This window comes from Arachis hypogaea, chromosome 12 (genome assembly GCF_003086295.3).
Source record: "Arachis hypogaea cultivar Tifrunner chromosome 12, arahy.Tifrunner.gnm2.J5K5, whole genome shotgun sequence".
NCBI classification, from domain to species: Eukaryota; Viridiplantae; Streptophyta; class Magnoliopsida; order Fabales; family Fabaceae; genus Arachis; species Arachis hypogaea.
Genome location: NC_092047.1, coordinates 104,040,656 through 104,068,227, shown reverse-complemented (window position 1 = coordinate 104,068,227; position 27,572 = coordinate 104,040,656). Strand labels below are relative to the sequence as shown.

The 27,572-nt window shown below is 33.4% G+C and overlaps 4 protein-coding genes across 5 annotated transcripts; 1 reads left to right on the top strand and 3 right to left on the bottom strand.

Annotated features, from left to right (window-relative positions):
• Positions 1 to 431: 431 nt before the first annotated feature.
• LOC112727993 (uncharacterized) lies at positions 432 to 4,428 on the bottom strand. Its single transcript, XM_025777959.3, has 3 exons — positions 3,929 to 4,428; positions 2,962 to 3,374; positions 432 to 1,238 (listed from the first exon to the last, which is right to left on the bottom strand). The coding sequence occupies exons 1-3, from the start codon at positions 4,091 to 4,093 to the stop codon at positions 797 to 799; spliced, it is 1,020 nt and encodes a 339-aa protein (XP_025633744.1). The 5' UTR covers positions 4,094 to 4,428; the 3' UTR covers positions 432 to 796.
• A 1,406-nt stretch (positions 4,429 to 5,834) lies between these two features.
• On the bottom strand, positions 5,835 to 18,636 carry LOC112727992 (uncharacterized). Of its 2 annotated transcripts, none has more exons than XM_025777958.2 (27): positions 18,164 to 18,636; positions 17,896 to 18,055; positions 17,136 to 17,228; positions 16,950 to 17,055; positions 16,694 to 16,862; positions 16,304 to 16,397; positions 14,807 to 14,935; positions 13,830 to 14,375; positions 13,114 to 13,728; positions 12,537 to 12,605; positions 12,258 to 12,374; positions 11,929 to 12,180; positions 11,691 to 11,738; positions 11,475 to 11,609; positions 11,164 to 11,328; positions 10,988 to 11,050; positions 10,794 to 10,901; positions 10,284 to 10,367; positions 10,161 to 10,208; positions 9,885 to 9,959; positions 8,554 to 8,649; positions 8,394 to 8,474; positions 8,241 to 8,312; positions 7,203 to 7,247; positions 7,037 to 7,120; positions 6,592 to 6,695; positions 5,835 to 6,355 (listed from the first exon to the last, which is right to left on the bottom strand). In XM_025777958.2, the coding sequence occupies exons 1-27, from the start codon at positions 18,379 to 18,381 to the stop codon at positions 6,211 to 6,213; spliced, it is 3,921 nt and encodes a 1,306-aa protein (XP_025633743.1). In that variant the 5' UTR covers positions 18,382 to 18,636; the 3' UTR covers positions 5,835 to 6,210. The 2 variants fall into 2 exon arrangements, with proteins under 2 accessions (XP_025633743.1, XP_025633742.1); XM_025777957.2 differs by having other exon boundaries at positions 16,223 to 16,397; positions 18,164 to 18,581.
• Positions 18,637 to 20,552: 1,916 nt separating this feature from the next.
• On the top strand, positions 20,553 to 22,060 carry LOC112727991 (rhodanese-like domain-containing protein 10). The gene is made up of 2 exons (XM_025777956.3): positions 20,553 to 21,360; positions 21,708 to 22,060. Exons 1-2 carry the CDS (start codon positions 20,894 to 20,896, stop codon positions 21,901 to 21,903), a joined length of 663 nt encoding a protein of 220 aa, XP_025633741.1. The 5' UTR covers positions 20,553 to 20,893; the 3' UTR covers positions 21,904 to 22,060.
• Positions 22,061 to 22,949: 889 nt separating this feature from the next.
• On the bottom strand, positions 22,950 to 26,065 carry LOC112727990 (zinc finger CCCH domain-containing protein 48). The gene is made up of 8 exons (XM_072209608.1): positions 25,941 to 26,065; positions 24,884 to 25,439; positions 24,440 to 24,625; positions 24,234 to 24,335; positions 23,924 to 24,082; positions 23,603 to 23,782; positions 23,386 to 23,483; positions 22,950 to 23,280 (listed from the first exon to the last, which is right to left on the bottom strand). The coding sequence occupies exons 2-8, from the start codon at positions 25,433 to 25,435 to the stop codon at positions 23,172 to 23,174; spliced, it is 1,386 nt and encodes a 461-aa protein (XP_072065709.1). The 5' UTR covers positions 25,436 to 25,439; positions 25,941 to 26,065; the 3' UTR covers positions 22,950 to 23,171.
• Between the last annotated feature and the right edge of the window lie 1,507 nt (positions 26,066 to 27,572).

Below are 27,572 nucleotides of genomic sequence, written 5' to 3'. Positions count from 1 at the left end.
TTTTTTTAATCATTATCCTTAAAAAAAATTTTTTCCGATGATCAACTCAACACTCCTCGATTTACATGTCACAATAACCGCTCGTCATAAACACATCTTAGCTCCTTTTTTTTTTTTTGTCATATTTGTCTAATATTTGAGAAGTAAAAGAAAATTTAGTGCCTAATTAATTTTTATTTTATTTTCAGTATTTTCTATTTTAAAATTTTATAATAAAAAATTGATGTAAATTGAGAGTGCCGCTTATGCAACTCATATTTTGGCCTATTTTGACAAAATTTTGTTTCCCTTTTTTTTTTTTTTTCCTTTTTCTTCTTCATTTCTGCTCAAACTATGGGTCGAGACAAAATCATATTAAGAATATAATTTAATGCAATTTTTGCCAAGCATGATGGAATAAAATAAGTTAAATCTAAACATGATATAAGTAGTTTCCACAATTTCTGCAATATGCATTTAGATCGCTGAAATGGTTAAACAAAGAACCCTAATATGCAATTACAAATGAGTTGAACTCTCCCAAAAACATGTGAGAGAAACAAAAAGTGCAAGTGGTTGTTAATAAGACTTAAAAGAGAATTTTTCACCCATATTACCAAAAAACTAAGTAACACATGAAAGAAGCAACAAACAAATAACAAACTTCTAAATAAAAGTTAAATAAACTGTTCTAATTGAAAACCCAGTTCACAAAGGCAAGAATTTCCGTGTGGAAAATCAAAGGCCGAGAATAAAAATAATTGCAATCTTACATGGGTATGGTGCAGTGGTAGGGAGAGCTACCACCATTGTTTTATTATGGAGAGGTCAATAACCGCTTAATGCCGGCTTTTTGCTCGGACGTAAGCCTCGATGGAAACTTGATATTGAACTTGATTCTCAAGTTCCCCCTTTTGGAAGGTTCTTTGGGGATTGGCATGCCCTCGCCTTTGACTACTTCTTCATATGAGGGACTAATGATGGAGTTGATGGGGACGGAGATGCTTCGCCCGTCAAGGGTTGTCAGTTGCGCCGTGTAACCCGTGAGAGCTTCTACTAGAGAAATCTTCTGCGTCACAACAAGATCATTGCCATCTCTTTTGAAGAGGCTATGAGGCTTCTCATCAATAATGAAAACTAGGTCAGCCGGTATAACTCCTCGCTGTTCATTCCCCTTCTCCGGGAAAGTTATTTTTGTTCCCTTCTTCCAACCTGGCTTGATCTCGATTGTCAGAATTTCCTCTACTGTGGTGGCTCTCCTACGCAAGAAGAAAAAACATACAGTAGATTAAATAGTCATAGTCACAATTAATACTATTCTAGTTTTCTCTTTTCTGTTAACCTGAAAATTTCTTGTACCAATGAATAAAATAGAAAGACAAGTAACAATATTTGTAACTGAATAGTGTAAAATTCGACACCTTGAAGGTGCAAAAAACTGTTTCTGAAATGTGCATTAGATATGTTCATATCCGAGAACAAAAACAGAGGAACATATACTTATTTCTCAGGCATGGTGTTTCATTCCTTCTCTATGCAAAGAAGTTAATCATTTTAAAATAAGCATGTAAAATACTTAATTACCATGTCTGAGTTAGCAACTTAACCGACATTCATGAAAATGGGATTATTTTTTATGAACATCAATCAACTGACATGCATTATGTTTCAGCACGTAATACACATATCAATCGTAACTCAGACCTCATCTAAAAGGTAATGAGCATCGAAACAATTTGCACATTTCACTTGAAACATGAGATCTAGAGGCATGGCCCAAAACCTTTGACATCTCTAACGAGAATAAACACAACTTCCAATCCACCGACCTCACATATTCAACCCCTAAAACAACTGTCTGGCCAAATAAGGTGATCTTAATCCAATTTAACAACATTTGTAACAAGTCATACTCAAAGACTTGGGGGTACCTTACAATCTTTGAATTGTTTGATCTATCAGTTATATCTGCATACTATGCATATTTGTCCACAATGTAACGCAGGCATTGAGTTCATTACATCGTAGCTCAACTAACATTCATGAACAACATAAAACACAACAGCATACATCTGATGGCTATAACCCTCCTAAGTCAATATCAGGATTTGTGTATTCAAAGGTCTTCAATGTACACAGCATTGTTAGCATAATATCATAAGTGGCCTCTTCTTCAACTAATAATGGACTTAAACAAATACTTACAGACTGGCTAATTTAAGTCCCCTTTATTACTTCAATGTCAATAAATATACCCTTTATCTCTATTTCAGCTTTACATTTAGCATCCTCATTTTCATCATAGATTCATTTCCGGTTTCCCTATAGCTATTATCTCAAGATACCTAACAAGATCCTTCAGAAAATTAGAGTAAAATATGTGCCTTCTAAGTATTTATTTTAGGGGGACTTCTTCTCTTTGAAACTTTTGCTTTCATGAAAAAAAAAAAAGTGGTATCACTTTTGGGCTGACTCTTTGTCAAAAAATGAGATTTGCTAACCCAATACAAGATGTGCATGACCAAGCAATGAAAAAAAAGGTACTTACATATTTTGTCATAGGCCCTGCTCATTTAACAGAATATATTTATAAAACGAAAAAAAAAAAAAAAAGGGAAATCATGAATCATCTACATAACTAGTTTGAATGGAAGAGAAAAGTTATTATAATTTATAAGCAATTTGTTTCAACTGGTATCTTGGAAAAAATTTAGAACACTACTAAGAACACAGGTCTACAATTACCGTGACAAAAATAAAGATCCTAGCATAAGACTGAGCATATAAGATGGCAATGGGATAGCTCAATTCTTATCTATCAACAAGATCAGAAAATCACAGCTAAATAGTAATGGAAGCTCTAAAACTGACTTCGAAATTAGAATTGAGTTTAAATAAAACAATCAGTGCAACTGTGCAAGCAACTTCATGAAAGTAAAAGAAATATGAAACATGCAAATAAGTTAAGAGTAAATAGCTCACCCGCTGGCATCTGTAACATCCCTGGAGATCTTCATTTTCTTGGTGGTCCCTTTGTACAAATCCTCCAAACTGCACTGCAATGTTCTCTCGATCGGTGCACTTTTCCTTGGCATATTGGTAGAGCCTTCTCCAGCTGGATGCCTAAACGAAGTGAAGATATCATCACCAAACATGCCCCTGGGAAATCCAGATGCACCTGGACGGCCGCCCATATCACCCATTCCACCGAAGGGGCTTGAAAACCCAAAAAACTCCGAGAAAATATCATCAGCACTTCTGGGGTTGAACCGGAACGTCGTTGGCCCACCATCTGCGGCAGAAAATCCACCAGCTCCTGGGGGTGGCACCTGCCCCTTCAATCCCTCCTCTCCATACTGATCATACACTGCTCGTTTTTGTGGATCACTCAACACCTATTGTTCACAGAGTAAAATTACTGAGGAAAAAACCGCAATTCCAATTATCAAATCACAAGAACAATAGAAAAATTCAAAAGGAGTAAATTTGGCCCAGAAACACTTTTTTCTGCACAACCTAATTCAATAACATTGAGTAAATTAAGAGAGATGAAGTTCACTCAACACGTGTTCACCAATCAAATTACTAGCAAAAACCCACATTTCCAATTATCGAAATCGCAAAAATTGGATAAATTGACACCCAACAAGCTCTAATTCTAAACCCAGAAAAAAAGTAGGAAAATGGGTCGCAAAAAACACCTTTTTTTGCACAACCTAATTCACATTACATGCAGAAAATTAAGATAGATAATGTTCACTCCACCTATTAGCAAATCAAATTCCTAGCAAAACCCCAAAATCCCAATGATCGAAAATCACAAAAAAAAAAAAGAAAAATTTACACCCTAAAACCTCAAATTCCTCTTTTTTTTTTTTATAACAATCCAATTCAATTCACAATTTCACATAACATTGAGTAATTTGAGATAGGGCAATAAAACACATACATCATAGGCTTCAGAGATTTGCTTGAATTTGGCTTCAGCTTCCTTCTTGTTATTAGGGTTCTTGTCAGGGTGCCACTTCATTGCAAGCTTCCGATACGCTTTCTTGAGATCATCATCTTTCGCACCTCGATCTACCTGTAGAATTTTGTAGTAGTCCACACCCATCTCTTCTTCTTTCTATCTCTAATTTTTCCTTTTTTCTTTTTCTATTTTTTTCTCCCTCCGATTCCTCAGTTATTTTTGTTGTGGCCGGAGAAACGTGTGTAATCAGTAATCACCGGTGAAAAGAAGGAACAGACGAAGCAGTGGTTTGGTTTACAGAGAAACATAAAACATATCTGGGCTCAAAACAACAAATGACAGTTGCACTTGTGTCACACAGCACTGAGTACTAGGTAAAAAAACGTTGGTGTCGAATTACTAGGCCCAAGTTTATTTCATTTTAATTTTTAAGTGTCACTTTAAAAAAGAAATATTCACTGACCAAAAAAAAAAAAAAAAAAAAAAGAAATATTCATCTTGATACAATCACATGATAACATTTTATCCACGCTATTTTTAGATAATTATTAACGTGGTCAATATAAAAAATTATTATTACGTAATTAAAATTTATAAATACGTGTATTTATATTATGGTATATTAAAATTAAATTTAAATAAAAAAAAAGAAAAATAGTATTGGTATCGATGATTTCATTCTAATTATGTTGTTTTTCTATTTGGGTTAACTTTTAATACTCATTTTGGTCTTTGTATTAGTATCAATGCTAGCTAATTACATACTAATGTAGAGTTTAGTAGTATGGGATTACCAACAGTGACATCTCATTATCTCAGCATGCAGATGTTTCTCAATATCTCTTTTTGGTTCTTAATGATTATCATTTTAGTCATTTATATACTAATTACAACCTCAATTAAAATTTAAAACTTAATTACAAAGGTATTCGCCAAATTATCATTATTGAATAACCAACTTATAGTGAATATTTTATTGTTTATTATAATTAATATTATTTACTTAATTATTTTAATGTAAGAGTACAATCTGTATAAAAAATGTTATATTGAAATGTGAGAATGACATATTAAACCCAGAAAAATAAAAAAAATAAATGATCGATATAGTGAAGCAAAAGGAATACTTTTTTACTTGATGGATCTGTATTGAAAAATGGCTAATGCTATAATGATTAAAAATATTTAATTTTATAATTGAATATTATAAAATTATTATTTGTATTTCTATACTATCATCCACTTAATATTGATTAGCGTCTTAAGTCTAATAGTAAGAATCTTCCGTAATTTAGCACCTATAGGCAAGTTAAATATTTTGTATACGTTCACATTTATTTATGATTTCTTTGTTATATATACTTATATAGGGTGAAAATGTAATAAATTCTTAATTATATCAGCCAAGCAGCAGCAAAAATTACTTGCAATGATAAACAACTGCACTCCTAAAGAGAATAAGAGAAATATATTTACACCACCTTTTGTGTATACCTTTTTTTTTTCTTGCACATTTTTTGGTTTGGAAAGTAATTGGATTCTTTACCTCTCAGAATAAAACGCTATCCATTTAGTGTAACGAGGTGCAACGCCTTCCACTGAAGGCAATGCCACTTTACCCCCTTTATGTTCCATCAAGCAGCAGATGATTCGATTAAACTTTAAAGCTTATAAATTATATACCATAGCTTATCCTATAAATCTCAACTAAAACAAGTTCAATACAAGTAAACATTAGAAGGCAAATGGATGCTTAGAATCTAATGAGACAACATTTTAGTTTACCAAACACCTGGCTCCTTTGATATATTAAGTCGTCGACCCTTCGACATACATGAAATTCAATGAAACAAATGCAGGACCAACAAGTACATAAACATTGGTATAGGATCAAGCAACGGAACCAAAATTGGGATTAAATTGAGGAAAATATTATTACTACACATTTTAATATACATTCTTTCACCTATAAATCTTCACACCAGCTTGTTATCCTGTTAGTGAGGGAAGGAATGATACAGGCTCATGCCCAAAAACTATCTAGACCTACCTAACTGTAACAAATTCATCGGTACTAGCTCTTCATTCCCCAAGATTATTGAGAGGTAGCAGCATGGCCAAACTAGAATCTAGGTATATGTGACAAGTTTATCAGTACTGGTTCTTCATTCCCTATACTATTGAGACAAGTCGCAGCACCAGTTAGTCTAATTGGATCTAGGCTTTCCATTGATTGAATAATAGATTCCACCACTTACAGTTCAGCTAGCCGTAGATGATTCTTTAGATTTTTCTGTTGCCGTATCCTTTTCGGAGTTGGATGTCTCTGCAGTCTCTGTTTGACTAGTTTGTACCTGACTTGTAACCTGAGAGTCTGATACAATTCCCAGAACAACCAGCACAGACCTGGACACAATTCAAAATTTAAAATCAGTAACAAATTGGCAAATACAAGAATCAGAGATCCAACCTAAAGCAAAAAAAAGGGGAACCCACACAATTGACAATCCCAAAAAGAAAAAAAGAATCAAAACTATTAATCAGGAAATAAAGTAGAAAAAAAACAAGCTCAGGATGATATTTAATAGTGAATGTGAAACAAAAGTCAATTTCACAGCACTGTGTCAAGTGAACTCATGAACCTGGGAAGTGTAGACTGTATATCTGGCTGGCTAGCATAAGCAACCAATGGTGCCTTTAGTGCTGCAATTCTATTTAACGCATTTTCCAATTGTGCTGGAGGTAGCTGCTTGCATGCATACACCACCAGAAAACATATTAGTAAAAATATACAACAGCAGAAACAAAACGTTTAGAATTGGCTGATCAAATAACACCAACTATCATATGCTATGTCTATAAATAAGTCACTAAAATATAAGTCCCTTTAAACACAGTTTGTCTTAAAGCATTGAACAGATATATTTAAAATTTAGAAAGTAAGAAACTTAAACATTGTTTAGAATGAATAAAATCCACTAGCTTCCTTTTTAAAAAATAAAAATATTAAATATTAAAAAAAATATCTTTAAACAAATCATAATTTAAGCATGAACAAATTAGCCCTAAAGAAAAACATAATGTTACCTGAAGCAAAACTCCAAATGATTGAGGTTTTGTCAACTGAGCACACTTCAAGAATCCCACCCACAACTTTGGGTATTTCCAAATCTGGAGCATTTCAACAAGTAATGCATATAAACTCTGAACAGCTCGATTGATTTACAAAGAAGTAAGTTAATAAAATAATAACCTGCTTCCTCACGAGCCGCGAGAGAATTCCCATTATAAAGTCCACCTAAATGTCAATATATGTTTTTTTCCCAAAAGGAAAAAAAAAATTATTAAGAGACTAAATGATTAAAAAAGGAGAATAATGTATATTCACAAAAAAGTAATGAACAGCTAAAACCTAAATGGATAACTGATACAATAAAGCATGCCACATCCTTCGCTTATTAGGTGAAAATCACCGAACATTAAACAAAATGACCAAAATTATCTGTGATCCTGAAATTAACATAGCCTTTTCAGGACATTTTCAGCAATCATAAGAGTATCATTAAATTCTTTCTAAATAACCTGCATGATCCTGAAACAGAATTTTCTTGAGATATTCTAAAAAACTCCAGGATCATGGCTATAAACTTTTATTTAAAATGTTGTTAACCACAATTTTCGAAACGTGAAAAATCAGGGAGTCACTAAAATGAACACAATTGGTGTATCAGTAAACTCAATCTTCACCGTCGAATTGCCAGGTGCATGGTAGCACTTGCCACACACCACAAGGACAAGACGAAACTAAGAGCTTAACAATATGGATCTATTTCATTCCATGTGTCATTTAACTCATGGAACCCTACTCATACATGAAAACTTCCATCATATTTTTACCCCCCTAACTGAACACACCCCAAGATATAAGTTTCCAAGAACTAGTAAGAATAACTTCTCAGAGAGTTGGCACCTAATAAATGTCAATAATTTGTACCAAAATACCAAATTCAAATCAAACAATGAAGGCAGGTAAAAGGGTGAAGGTAGGTTCATTTCATGTGACAGTAAGGAATTAAGTAGAAGGTAGCATCCCACACACTAAAAATAAATAAGCAAAGACAATATATAAGCAGCTTAGATTTGAGAATCATTTGGGATTTCAAAAACAGAGACATAATTCTAAGCAATCAATCATTGTAAAAAATAAATTCTGGTAAACACCTCGCATTATAGAACCAAGCATGTTCCTTTGCATTATAATTCATAAATTTTACTTGGAAAAGCTTCTTACCAACGTTGGAAAAGCACCAATTGCTTGCAACACTGTACGCATAAACAGTAAAGGAAGAGGAATCTGCTCAACCTGCAGGGACACGCAGCTTCCATGATGAGACCAGGTTGAAAATACATTCCAAATATATAAAGGCATTTCCCAATAACTCACTAATTGATTCAAAACTTTCGCAAGAACTTCCTGGGTAAAAGTTTGTCGTTGCTCAAAGCAAGCATTACATGCATCTGTGACCTGCACATGAAACACTTCAGTTATGTAGAATGTATCAAGAATCACTGCAACGCCTTAAATGATTATCATACAAGCCTACCTTTTTCAAGGGAATCCCATCTCTTTCTGGGTCAACTCCATGTATTGCAATTAAAACTTCAGCAGGTGTGAGCACAGGACCAGATTGTGATGATCCCTGCATATAAACTCAACAATCAAATTCATTCAATTGAAAAAATGAATTCAAAGTTCAGAACTATTTTTATTCTAGTAAAGAAAATGAAATATATGTCTAACAAGTAACAACTTTGTGATCAAGGCAGTTGACTCTGAAATATTAAGTTTCACGAGGGAATAGAATTCATGAGAATTTAATCAGCAGGATTGCATGTACCCTATCCATCATTCTACCTCATGATGAGGTGGTTTTCCTTGTTATTTTTACTCCAAATCACATTAGTCTCTCTGGAAAATCCTAATTCATCATTATGGCTGTTATCCGCTAATATGTTCACATATATTATCTGGTCCATGCTATTCTAGCACGACTTATCCAATATCCGAATGTACGAAGTTGCAAACCACTCTTTGATTTGAGACTTAAGTTGGCCTAACACCACCCAAAAGCTAGCTCAAGGGAAGAGGGTTTGCCTTGAAATTATGCAAGGTATCTTTCGTCATATCCATAAACCATGCAAAACTTGGAAACAAATCCTCATGGGGTGGATATTTGAATTGTGAAGACTACAGGATTAGAAATCTCTAACCCCAAGATATCAACCATAGGATAAGTTCTAATATCATCCTAGAATTGAGAAGACCTAATTCTACCACAAAAGCTATCTCAAAGTGGGGAAACAGGAGGAGATATTATAATGTATTTAGGTGTCTTTAGGTTAGTGGACATAGATCAGTCATAGTTTATTTCTTGTATGTAAATTTTTTTTCCTTTTGGGTATCTCAGATTGCATAAAAGGCTTGCAAAAGTTGAAAGAACTTGGTCGATCTGAATGAAATCCTTTCTCTAGATTATTCAGAGTTCCTCTCAACTAGGAACTTGTCAATTTCTAATACCTAGTTTTGTTCATTGCAAAGCATGGCAAGCCACATGAGACAGACTATGGAAAAGTGATTTCACTGCACAATCAACATCTTTGCAGTTGCGCCTCTTGAATTCCCCAAATTTTCTTCTTAGGATCTAATCACCCTCCTCAACTTCAACACTTTGAAACCTATCCAAAAAGAAGTGTGAACCTTTTTTTTAAACTTAGTTTTTGCCTCCATCTTACCTTGTAAAGTTAAGCTTTTACAATATTCCAACAAATCTATGAACTTGGTTCTACCTTTACTCAAGCTTTAAGAGTGAGGTATGTCTCCCTAATCTAGTTTAGCATTGACAACTCTAATTAACAACTGTAAAATGAAAGTTACCTGCAACATGCGACTAAGCGCTGCTTGGAACTTCTCCAAAGGAAGATTCACAATATTCGGAAAAGCTGGCATTACCTATCAAAAAGTTTGTTAAACCATGTTGCATCAGATGAGCTGCTGAAGAAATAACTCCAAAAAAACATATAGGCCCCAAATTTGTATTTATCCATTGAAAGTAAATCAAATCACAATCTTATTGGTGTATATTCACACGACGGCTATATTATAACTATCGGTGAATGTAAAATCCAGTTGGAAAAGGAAAAAGGGGGGAACCTCATCTTTTTGTAAGAATGGTAATATTGGAATAAGAACCTCCGCATCCTGTCAAGCGAAGAAAAATATATATAAGATGGAAAATCAGTATCTCAAGACAACTGATACGAGCATTTCATATACCTTAAGTTTTGAATCATGCAACTGCTTCACTGTAACCACTAAATCCCTAGAAGGGACTGTACCATCTGTAAGTGTATGTAACACCTGACAAGATCAATACTAATGTGTCAATATCCACCAAATCTATAAAATCAGCGTCTCTTCTACTCAAAAAAATTCTTCTTCTATAAATTAAAACAAAATATACTCCCTCCAGTTTCAAATAATTGTTCATTTGAGATATTTAGATTATTTTAAATTCCGTTTTCCCCAAGTATACCTTTATTCAATAAATGATTGGAATAAGCAATATGGATACAACGGAATGAAAATGGAAGAGAAAAAAAGTGAGAGGAATCATAAAGTACGAGAGATCATTAATATTAAGGAAAATTTTGTAAAATACTTTTTTTGTTTTCTGTAACTTCAATTCTTCTCAATCATTTTCTTAATAATATTAGTATAGGCTAACATTAAACTGGATGATTATTAATATATACTTCATAAAACTAAATGGGTGGAAGTATAAACCTGCATTAGGAGGCTCTCGCTACCAATTGGAGGATCTGAAATAATTTCAAGGAGATCTGGAGATGAGCCCATAGTACGTACTAATATAGGAATTTGACGCTGAACTGCCTGCACCATAAAATTAAAGGTATAAATAGTGAAAAAAGTATCAAAAATGAAATAATCACTCTAATGCCATATCTGGCACCCCATACCTGCTTCACTGCTTTTGATGTGCTCTTATAGATGGAAAATATTTGGCGAAAGAGAGAGTGTTTCTGCCATCACAGAGCAACAATAATATATATATATATCACACTTATAGTATGACAAAAAAATTAAGTTACAGAAACAAGATGAAGGATCCAGACTAAGAAAAAAACACCAATACCTTCGTACACAAAGCAAAATACAATGACATTAACCTCTGAGCCTCAAGAACTGATTCTGGAGAGATACTTTCAGATGCGACTGATTGATGATTATCTGCTGAGATGTCCTTAGTGCTGCTAGTCATTGATGATGTCTCATTTGCAAGCTTTTCAGTATCAGGTCCCTGAATAGAGGACGAAAGAACAAAAGAGCAAACAAAAATATTATAATAAGTTGAAAGGTTAACAGGAATAAACAATGTGACCAGGACTCTAGTTAAAAATAATAAAAGAAAAAGAAGGGTAAATAAGCTAATAAATAAAAGAATACCTTTTGTAAATCAGCAAGGGATCCTTCAGCATCAGTAGCTTCAGATGCATCACTTGTCACTGAGCACAACATCTCTTTTGCAAAATCTTCTATTTGCTTAGAAATGGATGGTAAAGGATAAAGCTTATTTGCCACCTGAAAGAACTCAAGTTCTTAGCCAGTGCTGTTATCAGTCAACTTAAATGTTTTAAGAGGAACTCTTATTCTTAAATTTACCAGACGTATTGCCTTCATACGCACTTCTTCCATGTGATGCACTGCACTCTTCATTCCAAAGGACAATAAATATCAATGGAGAGATCAAACTTTGCAACTGGAAATTTACAATTACTAAGGAAAGCTAGCTATAAGGTCAATTTAAGCATGAGGAAAGAACAGTAAAAGGGGAGGACAAGTAGCAACAATAACAAGAAGCACCATACTATTTCATAAAATAGAGAGGCAGGAACCAAACCTGTAAAGCAATTTTTAAGCAGGTATTCCGAATGGGAGGCCTCAGAAGAATCAAACTCCATACAGCACTGAGACCTTGAGTAACTCTGTCGGCATTCAGAGAGTTTGACTCCTTTTCAATGTTATCCCCATTTCCAGGAGAACACATGTTCTCTAGAATTTTCAAAACTGATTTTGGTAAATATGGTGATTCACTGAGCAGTTTGCTTAATGATTTATCTGAAGGTGGGAAAGAATCTCTAAGTGCTTCTGCCTGCATAAGGATTAAACAAAAAGTTCAATGCTAGCATTGCAAATGGACAAAAAAGAAACAAAGGAACAAGTACAGACCACCGTTCGGAGGAATGTTTCATATGCAGAAGCTGCAGTTGTGGAAGAAAAGAAGTCAGGCTCCTCTTCAGCCTCACCAAATAACCTGTAGAGGACACGCAATGTCAACTCGTGTCCCTGAGACATTAAGTAATCATTGTCAGCATTTATAGATTGTGAATGAATGCAGTCTGCATGCAATGGGTGCAAACTTGTATGAGAATTGATTAATCACATTAAAAACAGTAGCAAACTCAATTGGCACATATGCAGTAACCAATTTTTGAGATATAAGCTTACCTCATGACCAGTATAATCAACCAAAATATGATCTTGTAATAGTTTCCACGGGTCTAATTCCAAGGGAAACTGCATGAAATAACCCAAGAAACAAAAAAGTGAAGCCATTATTCACAAAGTGGATGATTAAGCAATTGTGTATACAGGTCTTGCTACTTATTTCTATATCATTTTTGTGAAGGTGGTAGATAGTAGCTTCCACCATAGAGCCAAAGAACAATTCGATTTACATAGCAGAAGAGAAGAAAAGACCAAAATATGAACTATAACTATACATTAGACACACAAGAAGTATTTACATCCTAATTGCTTTCACTTGACCACAAAAAAGGTAATTACATAATTTTGATATTCAAATTTTTAAGTATTATGGAAACACTAGAAAATATAAGCTTAATGCTACCATAGATAATGACTAATCATGTGTGTATAAACTAAATGGGTGCTCCATGCGTCTAAAGGAAAGAAAAATATAAAACATATCATTTAGTATATGAATCAATTATCCTAATTGTAAAATATTTAAATTATACAAGTAAAAAACGAAGAGCAAGAGTTTGAGAAGCAAGAATTTCACCTCTACTCCTAAATAAGCAAGTATTGAAAATCGGACTTGTGATCCTCCAGCTACAGCTATTTGCTTATATGCATCAACGATACGCATGAAACACAACTTTTGCAATTGATCCTTTTGCTCATCTGAATGGTCAACAACAGGTGCAATCATCTTTGGCAGGACTACACGGGAAGGCAACACAACCGAAGTAGCAGTTGACGACACCAAGCTGTTGACATCTGCAACAGCTGCTTTTGGGCTGAGCTCCTCAGATCTATCTGTAGATACTGATGTAACTAAGTTTAGTGGTGACCTTTGATCTAAACTAGTTGCTTGTTCTTGATTAGTTTCTTCATGTTGAATCTCAGAGGAGGCCAATGAGGAAGCAGCCAAACTTTCTGAATAAGCATCACTACGACCGAAAGAATCCAGGCCAGGGATTCCACTCTCTATGTTTCCAATATCATGAATATTAGAAGGCACAGTTGCACATCCATTCTCCACTCCAGGTATGCTGGCATCAGAGGACGGAAAGTCAGTAGGAGAGGAGACATTTTCGGAAGTAAGAATTAGTCCAGAATGCACAGCAGCACTATCTACCCCACTTGCAGAAACTTCTTCGTCCCCTTGAGACCTCTATAATATGCACCAAAGTTAGGATTGGAGGTAAATGAGAAATAAAGAAGTCTTAAAAACAAAAATATGAGTTAACTAAATAAAATAAATTATAGATTTACTTCATTGGAGACGGATTGATGAGCACCAAGAAGTGATGCTATTGGTGGGAAAGTACTGGAAAGTGACATGACGCCAGCCACAAAAGATGGTGGATATTTAGCCTTGTCATCAGAACCAATAATGTTGATGTCATGCAGCAGTTCATCATCTCCTTCGGAATTCGGGTAAGGTAGGTGACGCATATTAGCCATCACCACATCGGCAAGCAAGTCAGCAGAAATACTTGATATAAGAATTTCCAAGGATGCAACAGCTTCTTCACCTCGTGCAACCAAAGCACCAAACATGGCAACAAGCTGCTGCACATGGCCATTATCTACATCTCCTTTTGATGATTTTGGAGCCGTTGAAGGAGTGTCATCCTGAGAGTTAGTGGTACCTCTGTCTAACTCTTTCTTAGGTTCCTTTAAATCAGAAGTTGTTTTGACACGTTTGATAGGCACATCTTCATCTTCAGCTAAATCACCTCCATTTTGTGATCCTGCTCGCTTACCAGCCAAATTACTGTGCACTGAATCACATGAATTTACAGCATGTTCCTCTTTCTGTAAAAAGATAAAATGCTAATCAACAATTGAAGAGCAATGCCCTTTAAAAAAAATATAACCATTAGCAATAAATCCTGCCACAAGCATACTAGTAAAAAGGTCTCCTTTTAGTCACAATTTAATATACCCTTCCCAATTCCCAAATACACCCTTACTATAAGAAATAGACTAGCAAATTCAAAGTGAAAAAGTTACTCAATAGTCCATGAAGACGAACCAAAACTCCAACTCTATTTGGCACTAAAGAAATTACCATCTCTTCCTCATGCATATAGAATTATCAATCCTTTATCTAAATCCATTAGGAACTAATATTTTATCCAGCTGACACAAGTTCCATATCTACGTGTATACAGCTCAAAGAAGCACATATATAACAATGGAATAATCAAAAAAGAAAAAAACATCCCAGGGGGCAGGGTAGTTACCTTGATAAGTGGTTCAACATCTTTCTCTTTCTCTAAGCTTCCGTTAATATCAGATATCAGGTGGAAAACCTGGTCTGCCTTCCCATCAGACTGCATCTCCTTCAAGGCACCAGCCAAACGATCTCTCCACTATGAAAATGAAACTAATCATTTTTCTATAAAGCCAGATAAAATCAAATTTCACAAATATGAAATGTGAACTAGACTACTCATACAGTCTCATATGAAAAAGTTAGAATTACTAAATTATTTTTATACTTTCAACTCTCTATATATAATTTTGTTCACAACCAACCCCAAAAATAGAAAGGGATATATACATCATTTCATTCCAATGACTTATTATTCCAATAGAAGCATATGATTTGCAAGACAATGAATTACAATAAAAGATTTACATATAAAACAATTGGTTGTACCAAATGCAAACTACCACAAACCAAGAACATATTATTAAAAGACATCATCTCAATGAAGGTAAGCAACAAAGTTTTAAATAAAAACTAGGCATGATTTATTATATTAGAATAGCACTTTCTAATACATCTTTGAACAAATTAAACTCAAACCTTCTTGACGCTCATTTTCAATGCAAATTTACAAAATATTAAACACAAAATAAGCAATAAGATCTTTTTTTTTAATCAACAAGAGATGTCAAGATTGGGAGAACAATAATACAAGATAGGAGAATAAGATATCCTCCTCATGACCTATAAAGACAAGGAAAAAAATTATCAATGAACCATAGCTTTTCCAATCTCTCAACATGTCTAAAGGGAAGAAATTCTCTAAAACAATGAAGAGCTTTACGCCAAATATAGTCCAAACATAAATCCCATCCTTCATAATTGTTTGGGCCCAAAGTATGCAAAATCACATGAAATTTCATGTCAATTTCTCGTATGCCTATTTGTTTGAGCAACAGGTTCCCACAGCATGCAAAATCCTCTCAAGTAACACATTTCCTCCTGAAATATCTAGCTTCTCAACCTTACAAGGTATGTCATCAAGCACTCATGCCCTTCATAATAAAATACCACTCTTGTTGCTTTCAAACTCCAACATTTACCCATTTGTATACTCAATGAATTTTAAATCTGCTTATTTTTCTACAACTGATCCACCCAGAAAACCCTATGGCTGCCTTATTAAACACTACCACTTCTACTGCCCATCAAACATTTTTTATGACATGCAAATAAAATAAAGAATTAATATGGAAACGCAGTAAATATTCAAAAAGTAGGCACTACTAAACATCAACATAAGTTACTTAACAAGAAAAGGAAATAAAAAAATCCAACTCAATATTCAAATTCAATTCATCTATATGACACTAAAAGGTGTGCAACCAAAAACACCATTAAATTAAACAACCAGGATATCAAGCACATCTTAGTCTAAAAGAAATACCGGAGCAGCACTTGGATGTGTACATTTTGAGCATGTCAGAAAGGCATTCTTCAAAGCAAGATGTGCCGCTGTTACACTCACCCCATTAACAACAGTGCTCGAGGGTTCCAAATTGAGCAAAACTGGCAAGATGCGGCCATAGAATGTAGGCCTGTCTATTGCAATAGCTGAAAGGCTAGGAACATCAATAAAGAAATCAATAGCAAGCAACTAATATTTGGAGAAACAGAATTCTACAAGCAACGTTATCAGCAATCAATTAGTGACACAATGTTATAATTTGTGTGAGGCCATGTGTTTCTCTGCATGCTTGTGGACAAAACCGAGAGGGAGAGAGAGAGGAGCTTGAATATATAGAATATTTAATCATGCAAATAAGGACTATAATACGAAGTCGTGTGCCTTTTGAAACCACTTGCTTCATTAACTAATGGGCAGCAATCAAATGGCGTATGAGAATTTATAAAATACCTTTTAATTAGCACAATGATCACTGAGTTACTCAGAGACTTCACAGTTGGAGACCTGAGTTGATCAAGCAGGAGACCCAAACTGTGACTAGCTTCAGTTGACAAATCACGAACATTAAGCACAGGATGACCACGCCTCAGCCATGATATATTAAACCCCATGGGCCTTCCTGTAAATAGATGAGAAACCATGTAAGCAAGTAATGGAGGAATACATCAAAATTATCTTGACAAAAATTTCTGCTGAGGTTTAAGACCTTGATGAGGAGTGGGCTCCAAGGAACCATTGGGATCAGGTGTGTAAAGACGAATAACTGCTTCAACAAACTTCAGTGCCAGCAGCCTTGCACCACCACTTCCATGCTTAAAGTATATTAAGAAAGAACCATCAAATAATAGACCAAAACAGTAATTCCATATTTTGAAGAGTTGAAACTACTTACTTGAAAAGCAATTGAGTATACTTTATCTTTGAATTTCACCATCCATACCCATGCAGATTCAAGTGCACTGTCTAAATCACTAGAATATAGACCCTAGAAAAGATAAGTAAACAAAAATGAAAATGTCCATACAGTCCCAAAAATAAAAAAGTATTCACAAGGTAAGATGGAAGAGAATCAATAATAATAATAATAATAACAACAACAACAACAATAATTTTCAAAATTTGAGCATGAACACTTGCTAAGTTTTCTCATCAATTTCCTGAGTTCTTTTGGTGGAGATATAAATAGTATACTTGCTTTATCAGTTTCTATAAAATGTTTTAGTTCTGCACCAAGAAGGGGGATACCATATTTAGATGGATGGCGACAAAGCATACATAAGAGTAAAATTATAATGCTTTCAACACTATTCTCTCACTTTTGGCCCTTCTCGATTTATAAATAAATTCTAATCTAACTAGCCAACATCTCTCTCAACTTGGAACACCCCCATTCCATTCTAGAAGCAAGTAGAGTATTAACAATTGTTGAATACAATCAGAATAGCACCTATCTCAAGATTGCCAGAAAGAATTTATTAAAGAAATCAAAGAACAGAGCAAACTTCACAATATTATCTTTCAGATGCATGAATTTGAGAATAAAATGCGATAGTAAAAATAATTTACAATTGACTGAACTAAAAGCTCAGAGACTGCGAATTCAGGCATTGACCCAAGAAAAAATGAAAATTGAAAATTGAAAAGAGAAAAACCTGAAGTGCGATTTTCTCAAGCGTGGAACGAAACAAATCGATTCCCAGCAATATAACTTGTCGAACAACAGCAGGAGTGTCATCGTCCAACACTTCAATCAGCACAGGCACAATGTCTGGCAGGAACTCCGTGTTCTTCAATCCAATTTCACCAACCATCCTGCATGAAAACACCACAACGAAAACAAAGTTCCAAATTCAACTTCCAATTGCACAAACTCCAATGCCGTAAAATCGAAAGAGAAAAGCTGGCGAATTGGAAGCGTACTCGGTGACAAACTTGCGAACGGGGCTGAATTGATCAGAGAGTAATTCGAAAAGCGACGGGAGGAACTCGGCGAGGATTACGGGGTCCTCCGGCGGAAGTTGGCGCCGCAACCGGCGGAGAGTATCGAGCTTGGAAGTTACATCACCGGCGAACTTGGCAGAGTTGAAGAGGTTGGCGAGCTTCTCGCGCGAGGTCGGGGCCATGGCTTTTCCGACCATGACTGAAGAAAGAAAGAAAAGAACCCTAATTTTCTAGGGTTTGGATAAAGAGGGAGAAGGATATTTGAATGTTTTACTCACAACAATGGTGTTTCTTTCTTAATTTTACGAAATTATGGTATTTTCAGAAATGAAGAACAATGTGGAGCTTTCTGCCTGGGTGGGTAGTGGGCTTCAGAAATCACGCAGTGCGATAACTTATCTCAGTCATGGGTCGGGTCTATTTGGACCCGACTTTTTTATTCAAACCTGAATAAACTATTAAATCCGCTCCTAACTTAATATATTGATAAAAATACTTAACTTTTATATTTAGTAAAATATTTATGTATATGATCTAAAATGTTATAATAATATTTAGATAATTATTTAAAAAATATATAAAAATACTAAAATTTTATTTTTAATTTTTAATTTTTTAATTATTTTTTATCATTGGCAAAAAAAATATAAAAACATTTACTTAATGTAAAATTATCAATTTTTTTAAATAAAATTCTCATTTTATTAATCATGTATGTAAAAAATTATATTAAATTTAATTTTTAAAATATTTTTTGAGTATATATATTTAATATCATCAAAAATAGAAGATTTTTTATCAACGTATTTAATAAATATTATATAGAATAGACTAAATTTTTTAGCCAAAAAGACGCTTTAATTATTATAAAATAATTTGATTATTTTAGTAATTAATTATTTTATTAAAAATTATATAAAAATATGATAATTATTAACTTCTGACTTTTATATAACATTTTTATATTTATGATTATATAGATAATATAGATAGATTTAATTTTAATATGTTATGAAAAGGGTTTAGGTTAATTTTTTTTATCTATGGAAGTGATACGACTGATATTCTTAAATATTGTAAATTTTTATTTTTTTTAATTATGAAAAGTATACAAATCAAAAGATTCGAATTTTTTATTTTATTTTTTTCAATTTTTGTATGTCTCAAATTAAACAATTTTTCATTTGAGATTAATATTCCAACATAATCCAAAATAATATCATTGTTAACTCAATATCAAAAATAAAAAGTGCAAACTCAAAACATATTTATTCAATTTAAGATTTGTTGTTTTACAATATAATTATTGAGTCATGTTTGGGAAGTTAAGTCCTATTTTGGTAACTGAGATTAGCGACTTGCATTGATTTAATTTTTGAGATCTTAATTGCTACAATTTCATCCTCCAAATTTAAAAAAGTACATCAATATAGTCTCTCATATATTTTCTGTCATCGGAGCTCAACGCCGTTAATGACGTAGTTCAAGTGTTGCCACGCTGGATATATTAAAACAACATCGTACGTGTTTTTGGTGCTAAAAAAGATATTAAACACGTCGTTTGAGAGTTTGAACAATCTTGTCATAACCAAATTCATTATCATAATCGTCAAACGAGTCGTTTAATACTTCTTTAGCACCAAAATGTATGACATCGTTTTAATATGTTCAAAGTGACAAGACTTGAGCCACGTCACTAACGGTATTGAACTTCGATAGAAAATACATAAGAAAGTACATTAATGCACTTTTTTAAATTTAAAGGACCAAATTGTTACAATTAAAAAGTGAGATACTAAATTAGTCGTTAATCTCTCATACATTAAAGTGAGATTAATTCCATGTTTAAATCATGGTTCAATAGATTCGATAAAGACTATAATCATATTCTATAACTAAAATATATATTTTATAAGGAAATTAATATTAAAATATTATATTTCATTTCAACTGATATTTTTTATATTATGTGATATCGTTTTTATTTTAAAATAATTTATTTTAATATAAATATTATAGAATTAAAAAAATTATATAAAATCGTGTATATATATATAAGTCGATCCAATTTAAACCATTTTATTTCAAATTAATTTAAGAGAAAGTCTAGAAGACCAACACTTTTATTGAAATCTGGCCAGCACTTAATCATCAAAAGAAAAATTATCAATCCTACACCATTAAATATCATCTCACACCATTAAAAATATTGATGATGGCTAATTAATGACTAAACATCATAAATTCTGCTGGTCTCCTAGCACTCCTCTTTATTTAAAATCGAATTCTAGTCAATAGAATCAAAATCTAATTAAGTCCAATCCAGCTCTATCCATATACAACTCTAGTTGCGAGCTTAAAAACTTTTATCAAAATATTGTTAGGTCTATCTCCTAAACTGTGGTCCAAAAACAAGGTTTTTATCAAAAGTAAACTCATACACATATTCAACATTAAGTACTATTTTCTTATGGCCTTTTGTAGAGGAAAAAAATATCTCCAACTCTTATCCAGTATAAATGATAGAAAGATAGAAGAGCAAGATGCAAAGAGACAAAAAAGAAACCTAAGAAAGCCAATGGTAATGGTCCTCTATATATTTTACTTCTAATGTTATCATCCAAAACATGTCTAAATCAAATCCTTCAAGATTCAACATAACAAACACATTCAAGATTCAACAAACAGAGAGATAGACATAGGAAGAACATGGCAACTCATCAATTGAACCACATGTTCAAAACATCCATGGTGAAGAATCACAAGAAACAACAACCAAGAACACCAAGGTTCCATGTCTTCAACAATGCAACAACATCTTCAACCACAACTCCTATGAGTGCTAGGAAGCTCATAGAATCTGGCACCGTGAAAACTATATTTCCCAAAGATGCTTCAATTGCCATGAATTCTGAAGGGTTTCTTCTCCTTGATGTTAGGCCAACATGGGAGACAGAGAAGGCACGTGTTGTGGGGTCTGTGCACGTGCCAATCTTTGTTGAAGACACAGATAATAGCCCTGTAACATTACTTAAGAAATGGGTGCATTTTGGTTATATTGGATTATGGACTGGTCAATATCTAACTACATTGAACCCTGAGTTTCTTGGTCAAGTTGAAGTGGCTATTCCGGATAAGGGTACCAAGGTTCTTGTGGCTTGTGGAGAGGGATTAAGGTTAGTGTATCTAGCTGGATCAACTTGCTAATGTTAATTTAATTTCATCATTAGTACTTTTTGTGAACTTTTTTTATATATTGGATTATGATTGGTGAATTCTTTAAAGATGTCCTAAATTATGTGTTATATGTTATTGTGGGCTTTTACAAAATATTTGTCGATGCATATTATCACATAGTTTAGCTCAATATATCAAATCATCTAACAATTTTTAATTATCATCTTTATATGAATACATTTTCACGTGAATAATCACTAAGAAAGAAAAAAACTCAACAAGCAGAACTAACAAGTTGATCATGGCAGTGAAGCTAAATGATTGTTGGTTTTGGTGAGTGATTCAGGTCAATGGCAGCAGCTTCAAAGTTATATAATGGAGGTTACAAAAATCTGGGATGGTTAGCCGGCGGCTTCAGCCGATCAAAGGACGACGACTTCCCTGGGATCGAAGGAACAGAGAAGTTGCAGTATGCTACAGTTGGAGGAGTCTCTTACTATTTTCTTCAGTTGCTTATACTTCTACAAGCAGTGGGTAAATGATGATAAACCATTAGCATATATGTTTTATTCTAGTGGCTGAGAAGTTATATAGGAGTTCTACTTACTTGAAGAAAAAGATTCAATCCAATTATCTATTTCTGTGTAATTTCATTTTGATTTTCACTTGAAAAAAAAAAGAAATAACATTTTTTGAACAGTAGTTGAACTTGAACCTGGCATAGCCAGAAATAGAAAAATACAACTAATAACAAATTCTAAGTTACACTAATAGCAACAAGTCAATAATTAACACACATAAGGATATTATTATATCATGATATTCTGTTACGTTGTCAACATACACTAATCTAATTTTAAAAGACAATCAATACACAATAGCTGATGAACATAAAGAGGAAAACCAATTATAATAACAATCATCATTCATCTTTTTTTGTTCTATTTCATCATCCAAGACTACCCTTCATTCATCTTTTTTTGTTCTATTTCATCATCCAAGACTACCCTTGATTAATTACTTGACTACTTGAGTTGTCTATCATCACCTAATTCATCACATTTCTATATACATACTAGAGCTTTTACCTTTGTTTTTTATTGTATCTTCTTCTATTGGTGATTAATTATTATTTAGAGATGGGTGAATAAGAGGTAAACAGATCCAAGAGTATGAGACATGTAATAGAATATGGATGGACATTTTTGGGGTGTCTCAAGAAAGGATGGTACAAGGTCCGAATGAACCTTCATGTGTGATTTGATCATTTTTTGAGTACATATTTAATTAGCAATAGAGGTTCATACATCCGATTCAAAAAAGTAGTACATATTGAACTTTAATTTTTTTTTTTAATTTGTAGTCTTGTTAATTAGACAAGCCATGCCATCTTTCTCATGTCAATGTAGTAGCTTTGCAATAATGTGCAGGGTTCAATATTGCACATGTAGACTTATTGTACCTTTATTATTATATAAGCATATTTTGACCATATATTTGCAAAGTTTTATGGGAACGATAGATCGAGATATATAAGAATAATTTTTTATTTAATAACTTAAAAGAAATATTTAAAATAACATGTCCATTTCTTAAAATTCATGATCTTATTGAAAATTGTATAATACATAGAATGTTATATTACACAGAAAGTTCCACCGAGGAGAACGGGTTACACTAGTCAAACATAGCTTAAGCCATCATTCATGACAAACATTTTTTACATGATGCAATGCAGTTGTAATCTCCTTCTCCAAAGAACTTTTCTTGTAGCTCAGGAGCATGGCACCTTAGGCTCTTCTAACCATTTTCACACATTCAACAAACCAGTCCCATCTCCAGTAAAGAAGAGTCCGTTAGGGCCTATCTCAAAGGATTGAACTTCTTGTCTTGTAAACAGTCGACCTCTCTCTAAAAACCTGTAGAAACAGGCACAGTAAGTAGCTACAACAGCAAGAAAAACAAGAATGATATAATACAGAGACATTGCAAGACAACTAGATGCAAGCTTGATGGTCACTCACGTCGGCAATTCATATATACGAACTGAATTATCTTTGCACGAGCAGAATAATATTGGTTTCGCCTCTGCATCAGTCATCCCATACAGTCCAAGAACAGCCTATAATAAAAAATAAATAAATAAAATAAAATAAAAATATGAATTGTACAAACCAATAACCTCCTTCATAACCAAAATTAAAATATCAACTTGTACAAATATTGGTGGGTTAAACTTACATTTTTTTCAGTGTGAGTGTATGCCACCTTCAGAATTCCCTCCTCAGTGCACACCCAAACATTGACCGTGCAATCAGAAGAACTCGATAACAAGTAATTGTCCCAACAAATAAGTGATGTGACTACCTCAGAATGTCCATTAAGTGTCATTGTGCACTGTAATGTATCAAGGTCCCAAACCTATAGAGAATAGAATAACAATTACAAATGAATCCATTTACTAAAAAAAATATTGTGAGGATGGTGTAAAAGCTCTACATGAAAGATAACTCACATTGAAATAAATAAACCAACACACTGCTAGTTGACAGAAAACACTACCTTAATGCTATGGTCCATGGACCCAGAATAAAGCATCTTGTAGCATCCAATAGCAAGACAAACCACCGGTTTAGTATGACCACTCAGTGTTGCAACCAGTTCGAAAGGAGACTCAGCTTTGGGATCAGAGCTGACTCTCCAAGCATAAATAACACCATCCTGCAATTTAAATAAACAGATTATTCAAAAACTAAGACAACAGAACTAGCTGAAATGTGACAACTCTAATCAAACAACAAAAGTAGCAAATGGCTAACTATAAACAAAGGTTGAAATTACAACAACCATAAATCACTGCAAGGCAATTTACCTCTGCTCCAGCAAGGAGGATATCATTGCCAACATTCAAGGACAGGACTTGCCCCATAGGTCCATCAAGAGTAAAATCTGCACCGGTTTGAATATTCCATGCCTTAACAACAACCACAAACAAATTATCAGCTCACAGTTAAAATTCCTAATACACGAGATATCATTGTTACAATTAAAAAAAAGAGGAGTGAAATATGAACTTACCTTCACAGCATTCTTCACACCGGCAAATATCCATGAGCCCTCAGATACCAACGAGGTAACTTCAGAATTAAGGTTTATCACACCAAGACAGCGGCCAGTGTTGCAGTCCCAGGCTCGAACTGTGCCATCAGTGCTGCCAGAATAAAGTTTGTCCGAACCAGCCGGCAATGCAATCCCGGTTACAGCCTGTCAACAATTTTTGATAACATAGAAGGATCAAACTTAATGGCACTTATTAAGTAATTTAATTTAGAGTAAACATTTTAGAAAATAATTTTCTTAAAGCTCAAACTTCTTTCAGCTACAATATTTTTGTACCATCCATATTCATAACCCAAGGCAATTCACTAAACAATTAGTTTGGCAAAAGAACTAAATAGAATATACTTTCATGTGTTTATATCAAATAATAAAAGGTGGAATATATAGAGTAAACATCTATACCTTCTTGTGTTCATGAAGCTTTGCAAGTGTAGAAAACCCATCACCATAAAACCATGAATGCAAATTCTGGCACAGGTCACCATGCACACAAGTGTCAGTCATCCAATATTTACAAATACTTCGTGATTTCTCCACAGGAGCCTTAGCAACAACAGTGTCCACATCTTCCACATCTGCGGTCTTTTCAATTAATACAGCCTTTTGTTCACACTTGGTTGGCTTCTCAACGGACACAGCCTCTAGTCCACACACTGTAATCTTCTCATCAGACATAGCCATTGGTTCACACTTGGTTGGCTTCTCAACAGACACAACAGCCATTGGTGCACGATTTGCTGGCTTCTCGAGGGCCTTCGATGCGCAATTTGTTGGTTGCTTTGAATGCTTATATGTGGTATTGCCATTATAGTATGCATTCGATGGCAATGTTGGTGAGCTATGCGAAAATCTACAAGGATTTCGGTTGCATCTCCCAGCTAGCCAATACGTACATGTCGGTGGTGTTGTTCGCCGGAAACGTTCACTCCTCCTTGTTGTGGTTATAACAGCCATAATACTATGAAAAAAAAGAAAGCACATTCCAAATAACATCAGGCACACAGTACTCCCATGAATAAGATCCTTCATTGCTCATTTATCTCTTCCAAAACTCAAACAACAACCCAAGAAGAAGAAGCTGCAGAATCCATGGCCTCTTCAAAACCGAAATTTCGTTACTCCCCCAAGTCTCCATAAACCCAATGTAACACCACTTAAGTAAAATACAAATTATGAACACCAATGGAAAAAAGAAATTTCATATGACCAAATCAAACAAAACCCCCAAATTATTTAATCTTGCTCTCCAACACGCCAAACTACTGTATCGCCGGTGATAATGAAATTAAGAGGAACCCTAAAAATAAAAACCCTAACTTTCGACCAGGGAATGGCGTGGAGCTTCGGCGAGGCCAATCCAATCGGAGAGAACAACGCTTGACGCAGAGCATTCATCGCAAAAAAGGAGAAAATAACCCAAATAGAGAATTCCAAAGAAGGTGCGTTCTGAGAAACAAACCTGAGTAGAGTGTAGAACTGGGATAGTAATGCGGAATCAGAGTCAGAGAGATTCAGAGAAAAAGAAAGTGTTTGTATAATAATGCAAAGGAAAATTTGAGTGAAGGTCCTCTTATTTATAGGTTCTGGTTGACGGTTTAAGATTTTAGACTTCTAGTGGTTTGGGTAAATAAGGAAAGAGATTTCATAAGATCTTAAATTAAATTAAACCTAAAAAGATCAATTAAATCATCCGATTACTACTTTTATATAATAAATATTAAATATTAAATAATTTTATAATGAAATTTATTTATGGTTTGAAGTTGATTTTGATACATTTTTTTTAAAAGAAAAAGTTTTTTATACATAATTAGTGTAACATACATTTAATTATAAACAACTTAATAAAAGTACGAGGAAATGATTAAATTTTTTTTTTGAAAAGTCACTCGTTCTCCAAATTAATTTTTAAAATATTTTTTAATCAAATTCATCTTTTAAAAATTGTATGTTTGTCACATTAATTTTTTCATCATTTCTGTTATTGATGATATGATATATCAAGTGACAATATAGTATAGGAAAGTTATCTCATGTGCCGGTCGAAAAGTGCGGAACATGAAATTCAGCGTACGATCAAGTAGCTCTGTTGAATTTTGTTTGTTAGTGAAAAACAAAAAGTCGAATATAACTTTGAAAATGAATATGGAATGACATTAATGACCAACTATAAATGCACAAAAGGTGTGTGGCTTCTTAAAGGGTGCTGGTAGAGCAACTTTGGGGGCTTGGACCCTAACCCTTTTTGTGCCCAGTAACACAATTTTTTGAATACTTGTCTAAGTTAAAAAATTTCTATTAAATTCTCTTTAATTTCTATTTAATTCTCTCTATTTTTTAATATAATATTGTATAAAAAAATTACATTACTTTTGGTTTATTTGTTAAATTTAAAAATATGAAAACACATACATTTGTCGAACTGAATTTATTTTTTTATAAACTCTTTTTTCATTGATTTATTTATAATTTTTCATCATCATTACTATTATTCTATCACTGCCATTATCTATTGCTATTATAATTGTTACTATAATTGTTGTTGTGATCGTCATTATTGTTATTACTATTGGTTAATCGTGAACAAATTCTATTTAATTAATTAATTAATCAATAAAAATAATAATTGTGAACAATTTTTCTTTTAATTCTTTTGTAAATGCAGTCTTTATTTAATTTGAAAAAAAATAAATATTATTTAAATTATAATTATTTTCATAATTTTTTTAGGTAATCATCTTATAATAAATATATTAAGAATATGTTTAATTATTCTGTTAGTCTGTGTAGTTTTATCAAATTTATAATTATATTTAGAGTAAAGTATTGTTTTTGTCCCCAACGTTTAGAGTAAATTTTATTTGTGTCCCTAACGTTTAAATCGTCCTATTTGTATCCCTAACGTTTGTAAAAGTGATTCAATGTTATCCTGGCGTCAATTACACATCATGAACGCTTTAGTTTGAGTTTTAAAAATCTCTTCTTGAAGTTAGAATACAAATGTCTGGGATAGAATCGATGATTTACTCCGAAAAATAGCTCATCAAAAGTTGAAACTAATTCCTACAACATTTACAACATTTACATAATT

What these genes read in the sequence shown, in the direction of transcription:
- LOC112727993 (XM_025777959.3), bottom strand. Translation starts at nt 4,093, where the DNA reads ATGGGTGTGGACTACTACAAAATTCTACAGGTAGATCGAGGTGCGAAA. An exon ending in AAATCTCTGAAGCCTATGAT is followed by an intron (nt 3,375 to 3,928) that starts GTATGTGTTTTA and finishes TGTGAACAATAG; the next exon opens with GTGTTGAGTGATCCACAAAA. An exon ending in GATGTTACAGATGCCAGCGG is followed by an intron (nt 1,239 to 2,961) that starts GTGAGCTATTTA and finishes CTTCTTGCGTAG; the next exon opens with GAGAGCCACCACAGTAGAGG.
- LOC112727992 (XM_025777957.2), bottom strand. Translation starts at nt 18,381, where the DNA reads ATGGTCGGAAAAGCCATGGCCCCGACCTCGCGCGAGAAGCTCGCCAAC. An exon ending in CGCGGCTCGTGAGGAAGCAG is followed by an intron (nt 7,121 to 7,202) that starts GTTATTATTTTA and finishes GAAATGCTCCAG; the next exon opens with ATTTGGAAATACCCAAAGTT. An exon ending in ATACAGTCTACACTTCCCAG is followed by an intron (nt 6,356 to 6,591) that starts GTTCATGAGTTC and finishes AATTGTGTCCAG; the next exon opens with GTCTGTGCTGGTTGTTCTGG.
- LOC112727990 (XM_072209608.1), bottom strand. Translation starts at nt 25,435, where the DNA reads ATGGCTGTTATAACCACAACAAGGAGGAGTGAACGTTTCCGGCGAACA. An exon ending in GTGTGAAGAATGCTGTGAAG is followed by an intron (nt 24,336 to 24,439) that starts GTAAGTTCATAT and finishes GTTGTTGTTAAG; the next exon opens with GCATGGAATATTCAAACCGG. An exon ending in ACACTCACACTGAAAAAAAT is followed by an intron (nt 23,484 to 23,602) that starts GTAAGTTTAACC and finishes TTTTTATTATAG; the next exon opens with GCTGTTCTTGGACTGTATGG.
- LOC112727991 (XM_025777956.3), top strand. Translation starts at nt 20,894, where the DNA reads ATGGCAACTCATCAATTGAACCACATGTTCAAAACATCCATGGTGAAG. An exon ending in GCTTGTGGAGAGGGATTAAG is followed by an intron (nt 21,361 to 21,707) that starts GTTAGTGTATCT and finishes TGAGTGATTCAG; the next exon opens with GTCAATGGCAGCAGCTTCAA.